This window comes from Canis lupus, chromosome 28, assembly GCF_048164855.1.
Source record: "Canis lupus baileyi chromosome 28, mCanLup2.hap1, whole genome shotgun sequence".
Classification (NCBI taxonomy): Eukaryota; Metazoa; Chordata; class Mammalia; order Carnivora; family Canidae; genus Canis; species Canis lupus.
The window spans coordinates 35,538,000-35,550,837 of record NC_132865.1 but is presented as its reverse complement, the minus strand read 5'-3'; the positions used below and the strand labels follow the sequence as shown (position 1 = coordinate 35,550,837).

At 36.5% G+C, this 12,838-nt stretch overlaps 1 protein-coding gene across 1 annotated transcript in view; it reads left to right on the top strand.

The window, feature by feature from the left end:
- Positions 1-6,219: 6,219 nt before the first annotated feature.
- LOC140619897 (lipoxygenase homology domain-containing protein 1-like) overlaps positions 6,220-12,838 on the top strand; it is a 33,900-nt gene continuing 27,281 nt past the window's right edge. The window contains exons 1-2 of the mRNA XM_072803776.1: positions 6,220-6,243; positions 7,957-8,173. Coding sequence (XP_072659877.1) covers positions 6,220-6,243; positions 7,957-8,173 — 241 coding nt within the window. The remainder of the gene's footprint in view (positions 6,244-7,956; positions 8,174-12,838) is intronic.

Sequence of the window (12,838 nt, the reverse complement as noted above, 5' to 3'; positions counted from 1 at the left end):
TTACCTGGAATATAAAAGAAAGAAATTGGAAAAAATGAATCATTAACAATTTAATTTAAATTATGAGTCAATTCTGACTCTCCTACATTTTGCAAATTGTTTATATCTTCTATAGATGCAAATGTATTAAGATTAAAACTGCACATTTATTTTATGGATATCTTGAATATATGAGTATTTTGTTTCTTATTTTAATTATGTATCTATTTATAAGTACAAAAATGTTTGTATTTCTATTTGTGTGGGAAGGAAGGAAAAAATATAGAGAATTAGGAGTAATTCAAGTTACTCAGGAAAAAGTAGGAATTATGCCAAGGTGAGGAAGGTCTGCCTTTGCCCCACTTTGCCCCACTGACATCAGAATAGCCAAATGAAAAAAAAAAAAAAAAAGATTAGCCAAATGAAGCAGCCAGTTACCGGGTGCTTCAAAATGACGAATTAACCAAATGCCTAGAGAAATTGCTATGCAGACAAATTCTCTCATCTCCTAAGGGATGAGACCCTGGAGGGCTTTGCTAATTGTAGCAAAATGCTGGTAAGGACATGTTTTTTGACCTTTTTATTGTTGTATAATTATAGATTCACAGCAAGTGGCAAAGAACATTCAGAGAGATCCCATGCACCCAATTTCTTTCCCATGGATTCATCTTACATAGTCATAGTTCAATATCAAATCAAGACTTTAACATTGGTACAATCTGTGTGTATAGTTACATGTTACTTTATCAAGTTACTTTACTTTATGTAACCACTAACACAGTCATGACATTGAACTATTATATAACCCAAAAGATCTCCCTTGTATCATTTCTTTATAGTCTCAGACCCCACCCCCACTGGTGCACCACTGCCATTCCTGGAAAAATACTGTTCTGTTTTTAATCTCTATTATCTTGTCATCTTGTGAATGTTATATAATTGAAACCATACAGCTACATTAAGGTTTTTTCATTTAGCATAATGCTCTTGAGATCCACCCAAGTTGTTGCCTGTATCAGTAATTCATTCCTTTTTATAGCTGAGTAGTAGTCAATGTAAACTATTCTATCACTGATGAAACTGGAACCTAAATACAGAATAGGTCACAATCTGTTTACATTTATCCAAAATGTATCAAAATTTATGAGGAAATCCAGAAAAAAATATCTCTGTTTTGTTGGAATAAGTCCAAGATCCATAGCATAGGACAATGGCTTTAAGCCTTAATCATACAACCCTTTTTATAAAGATACCAGCTTTTGTTTCCCTTCAGAATTCATTCACTGTCAAAAATACAGATGGCATGGGGTGCCTGGGTGGCTCAATTGGTTGGGTATCTGACTCCTTATCTCAGCTCAGGTCTTAATCTCAGGGTCTTGGGTTCAGGCTCTATATTGAGCTTAATGCTGGGCATGGAACCTACTAAAAAAAATACAGATGGCATAATAAGCTAAAAGCCTTTTTTGTTCATTCATTGGGGCAGCATTAATTGGATTATATAATATTACTAAATTTTTTAAAAAAGCAATAATTTCATAGTATGACTAAGAACTTTTTTCTAATAATTACTGGGACTCAGATATTTACCAGAAGTATGTCATAGCAAATTATCATAATTTTGCAAATTATCATCAGTTTTTTTCACCTAGCCAAATTTTGATAGAAAGCAAAGAGAATGAAGGAAACTTATGAAAATTTAAAAATATCAAAATTAAATTATGTATGCAACAACTGTTATATTCATTTCTACATGCTCAATGTTTGTATATACTAAGGATACAGAAAGGAAGACAGAGTTTAGGTCCTCAAAGAGTTAAGAGTCCAGTAGGGAAGATAAAGCAACAACCAAAAGAGTACCAAAGCCTGAGGTTTTCTTAAGAAACTGAGACTAGGGACTGTAATGTACCTATACTTAGTTTAGAGCTAGTAGCTACTATGTCTTTAGGGTCTCTGGGTAGCCAATTGTATGAGAAGCTGTTTACTCTGACAGATGAGGTCAGTGTCAGGTACTGGGGACTGGGAAAACCTATTCACATCTGAGATAATGAAGCTCTTTAAACCTTTTAAGATTAGTTAGACCAGTGCTCTTGAACTTGGCTTGTGACTGACACCAAGAATAAAAAATAAGGCATTCTTCAATTCAGGCATTCCTATCTCATTTTAGAAGAAAGCCTAAACATTCTAGGACGTAAAACTGTCCCCCCTTTAAAAAAAAAAAATCTATCATTTACTAATTAAGCCAGGAAAGGTTTCTTTTCCAGCTCTTTCAAAAGGAAAGACATTGGTGGTATACAGAAGAGGCCAGTGGGTGGGGCTTAGGGAAAATTGCTCACCAGTGTTAGCCTGCAAAAAATTATGGGAGTATTGGGGCTTCCTACCTCTTTGGGGGGTGCACTGGGACTGATCAACATCAAGAATTTTTGCGTAGGACATGTGGAGGGGAAAAGTATCTTATTTTCATTGTCATGTCATACAATATAGCAAATTGTCTATGCTTATGGTTTTCATATATTTGTGTTTAGTGGCGTTGCTTACTTTCTTTTAAAAATTTACCCTGATAATCAGTTTTCAGTTCTAACATATTAAAGCCCAAGTTTTTAGTCTACACTTCCATGTTCCTGTCCTGAGCTTTTAAGCTATAATGTTCTTTTGAAAGGCAATAAATATGTAGAATACTGTATAGATTGAGATATTGAATGGAGATGAAATGCCCCAGATGGGATTCAGTGATCACAAAGCTAATTTGTATTCCAGTATGTTTTTTCCAAACTATGAAAGAGTTCTTAAACAGAGAAAAGAGACTTTGTAGAACATGAAATTTGCTTCTAGAATAGAATTGTTTAAAAAAATAACTTTGTTGCCATTTATTGAAAAACTAGTGAAGTGTGCATGAAGAGATTTAGCATCTCCAAATTAGAAAAATCCAACTGGTCAGTAATTACATATGCAAAAATGTCTGGATTAAGATCTACATCTAAGGGCACTGAGGGGGGCACTTGACGGGATGAGCACTGGGTGTTATTCTGTATGTTGGTAAATTGAACACCAATAAAAAATAAATTTATTATAAAAAGTAGATACCTGATGGTAGCTATATTTGTGGTGAGCACAGTATAACATATAGAGGAGCTGAATCACTATATCAACTCAAGTAAAAAAGTTTAAAAATTTTTTTACAAAAATTTTCTGCAAACAAACAAAAAATCCCAAAACTGGATACCTGAAGAGGGAATATTTTTTCCATAAACATTTTTTTTTTATCCATGATAGTCACAGAGAGAGAGAGAGAGACAGGCAGAGACACAGACAGAGGGAGAAGCAGGCTCCATGCACTGGGAGCCCCACGCGGGACTCGATCCCGGGTCTCCAGGATCGCGCCCTGGGCCAAAGGCAGGCGCCAAACCGCTGCACCCCCCAGGGATCCCCTCCATAAACTTTTTATATGAATATTCACAGATCCACCAGTCATGTTGTTTTTCTAGACAATACAGGTTATTCCTTCACGGTTCTGTAACTCAACATTCTCTGATAGATTATACAACTCTTAGCATATAAAAGCCTTCATCTTTGGGTAAGGTAGGATACGCATTGTATTATGCAGTTTGCAAAGGGAATGTATTTTATTCAACTTCATTTTTCATCTTTGAGAATCTTTTCTGCTATTTTTTGCATGAATATTTCCATTTCCATTGACACATGAAAATGTCCTTTCTTCAAATTCTTAATCTTGAGTACCCCACAAATTACTACCTAATTTTCCCAACTATTTGAATCAAGGGTGCTCCAAATAAAGGGGTGGTCTGAACACAAGGTGCACCTGGTTATTCTCCACACCTCTCTACCCTGTTCTCTGTCCTGAGGTCTGCATTGACTGTCAGTCTATGAATTACAACATGTTTTCACAAGATGATCTAATTTGGTACTTACAAAAGCCCTCTTTTTACAAAGAGAAACTTGAGACTCAGGCATATGAAATGACCATCCTTCAGCCTGGTTTTCCTTTAACAAGCTCTGTGCTCTTCCTCTCATGCTTTGCTTCCGAGAGCCAGACTCTGATCTAGTTAGGCCCACCCCGTGGTCAGGAAGCCCAGGCCCAGAGAGGTTGCTGGCTGGTGAGGACTTGATGGGTGGAGAGGACTGATCTCCCTTGGCATATCTCCTCTTCCCATCTGCCCAGCTCAGGGCCAGAGAATCAAAGGTGCTGAGAAAGAATACCTGTATGACTGAAGTAAACAGACGTTCCTTTCCTTCTCCCCACTGCATTCTTCACCTCCTTCCTTCCATCTCCCTTTAGGAATAATAACAATTACTAAGATCACTGCTATTTACTAATGACCTAATATGTGATTATTTGACCAATTTCTGCTGATTCATGTGTCCCTTATCTGCACAATTTCCCAGTAAAGTGATTCTTAATTACTGCATTTTGTAAATGAGGAAACTGGCGTTTAGAGAGAAGATACCACTTCTTCAAGATCCCAGGGCCAGCAAGTCTCAGTGCCTGGGTTTGCAGTATGTCCCTCTGTGTGCCGATGTGTGCTGCTAGACACCTCCACCCCTGTAGTTGTTCCTGGGCCACGTCTGGGCAGCAGCATCTGCTTTTACTAAGTACTTTTTTCCTACCTGAAAGGATACTAGATTCCATGCAGGAGAAGAGCATAAAACCCAGACTTATAAAATTTCAAGAACAGTACACTCAGATTCAAAAAGTACATTCACTCTTCTTGGTTTCACTCAGACTATTTTCTGTCATCTCTCCTTCATGGACATGGTGCTTAATCTTCAAAGTCCAGATTCCTTGCTACCTGCCCTATTTGCACTGAACCATCTCATACTTTTCTTTTTTTTTTGAAGATTTTATTTATTTATTCATGAGACACACACACACACACACACACACAGAGAGAGAGAGAGAGAGAGAGAGAGAGGCAGAGACACAGGCAGAGGGAGAAGCAGGGTCCATGCAGGGAGCCTGACGTGGGACTCGATCCCGGGTCTCCAGGATCATGCCCTGGGCTGAAGGCAGCGCTAAACCACTGAGCCACCCGGGCTGCCCCATCTCATACATTTCTTATACTTCTCCTCTGTTTATTTCTCACTTTGAATGCATTGGATTAGTGGTTCACATGAATGTGAGAGCTGTTTTTCCCCTGTTTATCTTAGGGTAGTGTTGTATGTAATAAAAATTCATTAAATGTTTAAATGGTTTAATTTGCTTAGTCCAAATTTAAGATGTTCTTGGGAGTAGATATATAATAAACAGAATTATACAAAACGTGTGGATATACAGAGTACTTTGCTTTCTTACTTAAAATCAGTGTAGACTTAATCCACTTTTGTTAATAATTTCAAGTACCCAAATCAGACATTTTTATCTTCATATTCTGGTTATATGGTGGAAGTTTATTGATATTATTATAATTTTCAGTATGTGACATTACAACAGTGGGACTGAACTATATTTCTTCTGCCTTTCTCTTTCTGATCTTGTATGTCTTAATCCATATGCCTCTTTGGTCTTCAGGTTGAAAACAATTTTATTTTAATCTGTGACTCTATACTACTTTAAGCAAGTTGTCTTTCTGGAGAATAACTGAGCCATGATGTGGTACATATATATGAAGAAAAGCCATCATACATTATGGAATACCTGTGTGTGTGTGTGTGTGTGTGTGTGTGTGTGCATGTGTGTTTTCAAGTGAGGAAGTTAAGTGCAGAAAACTAGAAACAGTTATGTGCAAGAATAATTTCTTGGCATATTGCATTTATACTTTATTAAAGCTGAAGTGACCCAGGTTGACTATATTAAACCAGAACAAAGAGTTACAAATCAGTTTGGCTAACATATTAGAAGTAATTTGGGAGCAATCTACAGCACTAGCCAGACTGTGGGACAGTCATTTGTTTCTGATTTTAATTGGCCAACCCATGCATGCGTGGTGTGTGAGTAATGATTTCATTTCTGGACCATTGCACCATTAGGGTTTTGTTGACAAATACCTACTTTTCCCAGCAGTGTTAGACATGGGCTTTATCTATTTCAATTTCATGTATGATGGCCAAATACTAGCTTTAATTTCCTTCTGTGAATGCTGGACCCTGTCTTTAGATTAATTGTCTTTAAATTAGGTAGATGTAGGCATTTTTCAGTTAGCATTTAATTTCTGGATAAAACAATGTCTGCTAAGACTTACTGAGTGCTATAGAACTTTATAAGATTGGCACTATTATAGTGTTCAGATGGGGAAACTAAAGCTTAGAAAAGTAGGCATAGTTGCTGTGGTTTACACAACCAGCAAGGACAGAGGAACTTTCAACTCCAGATTTCATTTCAAAAACCAGGGTTTTAGTCACCACACAATTTTGCCTTTGAATCTGTTTTGGGATGTGACCTCTATTTTCATACATGTGTCCCACTATCTGCATCTCTAACTCTGTAGGAGGTTAGTTATCTGTAAAAAGCACCAACATCAAGATTTTCTACATCATAGTACTTTTATAACCACTTCATTCCAGAAATAATAGGAGGGGCACAATTATTTAGCTCAACTCTGTTGAACTCTGCATCCTGACCAAAAGGCATTTTGGCTGGAGGACAGAATTGATTAACAACAGTTTTCACCAATGCAGCAACCCCAAATTACATTACCAATAGGAAATACTTTAGTAGAAAAAAAAATGTGGCAGGTCTGCATAAGTACCTTTAAGTACCTTAAAATAGGGAGATAAAACTGATTTATTTAGGTGGGCCTAATCTAAGTCGTATATGCCCCTAAAAGCAAACTTCTGGTAGCAGAAGGAAAGCCAGAGACGCCAAGCATAAGAAGGGCTCTGTATGCCCTTTACTGGCCTGGAGGGGAAAGGGCCACATGTCAAGTGAAAGGAACCTTGATTCTAAATCCACAAAGAACTGGATTCTGCCACCAACCTGCATGAGCCTAAACAGAATTCTCCTCAGAACCCCCAGAGAAAAGTCCAGTGCAGCCCACCTCTTGAGTTCGATTTGTGAAGCCCTGAGCAGAGAACCTAGTTAAGCCACACAGTGCCCTGATTTCTGACCTACAGAATCAGGAAGCAATAAAGGTCCTTGTTTGCACTAGAAAACTAATGTAGCATATAAGTGATCAATTTTTTTTCATACGACCCCTGTAAGAATTTTCAAAAGAAAATATTACTCATTCTGAATAGTGAATGATACTTGAGAATATTTATCATGCCAGGTAATTAGTTGTTTGGGAGGTGCAGAGGGATATAAGGGAGAATTACTCTTTTTTTTTAAGATTTTTAAAAAATTTATTCATGAGAGACACACGGAGACAGGAGAGAGAGAGAGAGAGAGAGAGAGGCAGAGATACAGGCAGAGGGAGAAGCAGGCTCCGTGCAGGGAACCTGATGTGGGACTCGATCCCGGGACTCCAGGATCACGCCCTTGGCCAAAGGCAGGCACCAAACCACTGAGCCACCCAGGGATCCCAGGGAGAATTACTTGTTAATCATATTACCGACACTTTTTTGCAAAGTCATAGTCTTTCCAATGCCACTCTGTTTCAGGGCTACCTGGTTAGTCCTAGTTTAAATCCAGAAGCATATCTTCTTTTCCTTACGATCCCTCTTTAATGGGAATATCCAATCTATTATAGATACCAGAGAATTAAATTCTTTTTCAGGTGTAACTACCAAATAAGCAGTGTATTTTAATGATCACAAAAACCCATTTATTTTGCAAGGTAATAATAATGAGTTGCTAAAAAAATGTGAAAACTAGCTGGATTTAACCTATTGGTTTCCCATGGTCAATGGATTCATGCTTTGCCATATGTAACAGCATTTCATAGTGTTACAAGTAAATAGTTCTAAGAAAAATTAGTAAGGAGTATGTGTGGGAAAACAGATATTGAGTTCAAAATTGAATATGAATTTTTTATTTGAAAAATTAAATCATAAATGTGAGGACTTTTATTTCCCTTTTTGTTGCAGATTAATCTTAAAGATACTGGTGAAATCTATAAAGTACGCATTGGACATGACAACAGTGGAAAGGATTCTGGGTGGTATCTGGAAGAAATTAGCCTTGAAAATATAGACACATGTGAGTCGTTTTGCCTAACTGTTGACTTTTGGATATCTGAGAATGGAAGTGGAGACCTGTGGAAAGAAATGCCCATTGTGAGAACTAATAAGGCACCTTTGCCAGGTATATAATTTCCTTTCCTTTTTGATATGTATTAACAATTAAAATAATTGAGATGATATAGAATGGAGATCAACAACCTTTTTCTGGAAGGGGCCAGACACTAAATATATTATGGTTTGTGGGCCATAAAGTCTTTCAAAACTGCTCAGCTTTGCCAGAGTTTTGAGGCAGCTGCCAGAAAGATAATATGTAAACTAACAGTGTGGCCACATTCCAATAAAACTTTATTTGTGGACACTGAACTTGTAATTTCATATAAATTTCATTTGTTAAGAAATAGTTTTCTGTTTTCAATTTTTTTAACGACTAATAAATGTAAAAAGCATTCTTCACTCCTGTACCGTATAAAAACAGGTGCTGGCAGATTTGACCCACAGGCCATAATTTGCCTACTCCTGATTTAGAATATTAGGCTTTAGGATTAGCACTCATATGGCTGTTCAAAGGTGAAAGTGTGTATTCAGGGATGTATGTATGTCATCAGTTCATCTTTCTGCAGTTGGCTTTATTAGCCATTTAAATGTGGCTTCCTTCTTGCTATACTGTGTTAACAAGTATCAGCAATCATGAATTTGGGAGCACCTGAATTTCCTTACTCAGTTTTGTTTTGCCTAAAAGTGAACTCACATAATGCTTTAATTGTCTCTCCCTCCATTCCCTCCATCTCTCTGACAACCACCTTATTTTTGCCTCCACTGTTATAGTGAAAATGTTCTCTCTCAAAGGATACCACTAGCCATTTTGTTCCAAATTAAATGATTGTGTGTGTATGTGTGTGTGTGTTCTTGCTGTCCTAGACCTGTCTACCGTGTGTGTGTGTGTGTGTGTGTGTGTGTGTGTGTGTGTATGTGTTCTTGGTGTCCTAGACATGTCTATTATATTTGACAGTGTTCAACCTTCATTTGAAGAAGAAGATATTTCTAGAGGCTCTGGAACCAGACTCACTGAAGTTAGTCTTGGCTTAGTGATGTGTGTTTTGTGTTTAGCTACGTCACCCTGGGCAAGCTACTTAGCCTTTCTTAGCCAAAAATACTTCATCTATGAAAGGAGATGAAAAATAGTGCCTAGGTCATAGGATTATTTGGAGTACATGAGATAATGCACTTAATCTTTAGAATAATGTACTTACAGTGCTTTGCTCCTGGTACATAGTAATCATTCAATAAATACTAGCTATTACCATCATTGTTATTAAACATCTCTCCAACTTTACCTCTATCACATAATACCAACCTAGTTCTTCCCTGTTTTCTCTATTTTTCTTCTCTTTCTCTCACTGGATACTTTTGTTTTTTGTTTTTGTTTTTGTTTTTTTCCTTGAACATAAGGATTTAAATTCTTGATTTTTTTCTGCCCTTCTGAGCCTTTCTCTAACTTCTGTTATCAACTCTACAGAGAGGTGGAATACTTCATCTTCAGCCCTGTCCTCTTCCTAGCTTGAGTCCCATGTTCCATGGGATGATTCACCACCTCATCATCTGTAATACCCATCCATGGTCTATTTAGCCATTCCACACAAATAAAGGTAAATACATGTATACAAATAGGTATTGGGTACCAAGTGTGTGCCAGGAGTATGGAGAACCAGAGGATAAAAGATGATTTAGAAAGGGCTCCCATTCCCCACAAGTTGTTCAGTTTTGTGGTTTCAGTTATTATTTTTCGCTCTAATGACTCCCGTCTTTCTGCCTTCTCATTAGTTTCTTCTCTTCAATTTCCCTCACAAATCTTTACTCCACAGCTCACTGATACTTTGAACCCACCACACCCCCAACAGAAATCACCATCCTGCCTCTCCACTTCAGACTGTTTCCTTTAAGCCTACATGGAGAGCCTGGTCTTACTATACCAAATTCATGTTGATTAGCCTTTCTCCCAGCAGTGGCCCCATTTTACATATTCTCAATCCCTGTTAGATTGATGCATGGCACAGGACACATGGGCTGTGTGCCACAGAAATTCTTGTAGATTAATTCAAATATAGAAAAAAATATTTAGGGTAATACCAGCTTAATGAAAGGAGAAATACTTAATATTAATTCTTTATATCTTTATATATTTTCACAGTTTATGAAACCATTTAATCATAGAAAATCTCATTTAATAAATAAATCCCTAGATCCTAACAGTTTTAGTTGCCCTACAGTCATATGAGGGTAGCAGTAGTGTCCAGGAATCAGAAAGACTGAAATGGAAAACATAAAAGGGACCCAAGAAATTAAGAATTACACATCAATCCCATGATGAACATAGATATAGAAATCCTCAACAGCATATTAGCAAACTGAATTCAACTATATAGTAAAAGGATCATTCACCATTATCAAGTGGGATTTATTTCAGGAGTGCAAGGATGATTTAACACCTACAAATCAGTTAATATGATATGCCACTTTAACAAAACGAAGGATAAAAATCATATCATCTCAAAAGATGCAAGAAAAGCATTTGGCAAAATTCAACATCCATTCATGATAAAAACTCTCAAAAAGGTGGGCATAGTGGGAATGTATGTCAACATAATAAAGGCCATGTATGAAAAACCCACAGCTAACATCATACTCATTGTTGAAAAGTTAAAAGGTCAAGAACAAGACAAGGATGCCGACTCTCACCATTTTTTTTCAACATAGTATTGGAAGCTCTAGCCAGAGCAATTAGGGAAGAAAAAGAAATAAAAGGCATCCAAATTTGAAAGGAAAAAGCAAAACTGTCACTGTTTGCAGCTGACATATATAGAAAGCCCTAAAGACACCATTAAAAAACTGTTAGAACTAATAAGTGATTTAGGTAAAGTTGCAGGATACAAAGTTAATACACAATAATCTGTTGCATTTTTTTAAAATTTTTTTTTTATTTATTTATGATAGTCACACAGAGAGAGAGAGAGAGAGAGAGGCAGAGACACAGGCAGAGGGAGAAGCAGGCTCCATGCACCGGGAGCCCGATGTGGGATTCGATCCCGGGTCTCCAGGATCGCGCCCTGGGCCAAAGGCAGGCGCCAAACTGCTGCGCCACCCAGGGATCCCCATCTGTTGCATTTTTTTACACAATCACAAACTATCAAAGAAATTAAGAAAGTAATCCCATTTACAAATGCATTGAAAAAAAATAGGAATAAATTTTACTAAGGAGGCAAAAGACCTGTATATTGAAAACTACTAGACATTAATGAAAGACATTGAAAGACACACAAATAAATGGAAAGATATTACAGTGCCAAAACAATTTTGAGAAAGTATTGCACTCCTTAATTTCAAACTCTATTACAAAGCAATCATAACAGTCTGGTATTCGCATAAAAACAGACCCATAGCTCAATGGAACAGAAATAGAGAGCCCAGAAATAAATCTGCCTACATGTGGTCAATTAGTTTATGACAGAAGAGCCAAGAATATACAGTAGGGAAAGGACAATCTCTTCAATAAATTGTGCTGGGAAAACTGGACAGCTACATGTAAAAGAATAAAACTGGACCAGTGACTGACACCATGCACAAAAACTAACTCAAAGCAGGTTAAAGGCTTGAACATAGACTTGAAACCAGAAAACTCATAGGAGAAAATGTAATAGGCAAGCTCCTTAACATAGGTCTTCATTATTTTTTAAAAATCTGACATTTAAAGCAAAAACAACAAAACCAAAAATAAACAAGTGGGATTACATCACATTAAAAAGGTCCTGTACAAAAAAGGAAACCAGCAACAAAACAAAAAAACAACTTACTGAATGGTAGAAAAGAATTGCAAACCATATATTTAATGATGGGCTAATAATCTAAAATATATAAAGAACGCATACAACTTGGTAGGAAAAAACAATCCAATTAAAAAATGGGAAGAAGTGATGTATGGAACAGATAGTAGCTACACTTGTGGTGAACACAACATAACGTATAAACATGTCAAATCATTACCCACTGTATAATTGAAACTAATATAACATTGTCAACTATACTTCAAGAAAAAGACATTCATATTGCCAATCAGCACATGAAAAGATGCTCAAATCATAATCATCAGGGAAATGCATATCAAAACCAATGAGATATCACCTCACATCTGTTAGAATGGATATTATAAAAAAGACAAGAAATAACAAGTGGTGGTGAGGATGTGGAGAAAAGGGAGCCCTGGTACATTCCCATTGTTGGTGGGAATGTAAATTGGTGCAGGCACTGTGGAAACAGTATGGAAGTTCCTCAAAAATTTAAAATCAGAACTACCATGTGATCCAGCTATTTCACTTCTGGGTATTCATCCAGAGAAAATGAAAAAACTAATTTGAAAGGATATAAGGACCCCCAAGTTTATTGTAGCATTATTTGTGAGAGCCAAGATAGGGAAACAATCTAAGTGACTATCCATGGATGAACGGATAAAGAAATTTTGGTGTATATGTATATGTCACAAACATACACACACATACACATACCAAATATATACCAATATTATACCAAATAATTATATATGTTATAATTATATAAACCAAAATTATATATACTATATATATGATATGTAATTATATGTACTAGTGTATATTATGCCATAGTATAATATATATATATAATTTTGGTATATATAATTATATGTATACAATTCTATAATTATTTGATATAATATGTATAATTTTGGTTATATATTATATATAATGAACTATCTATA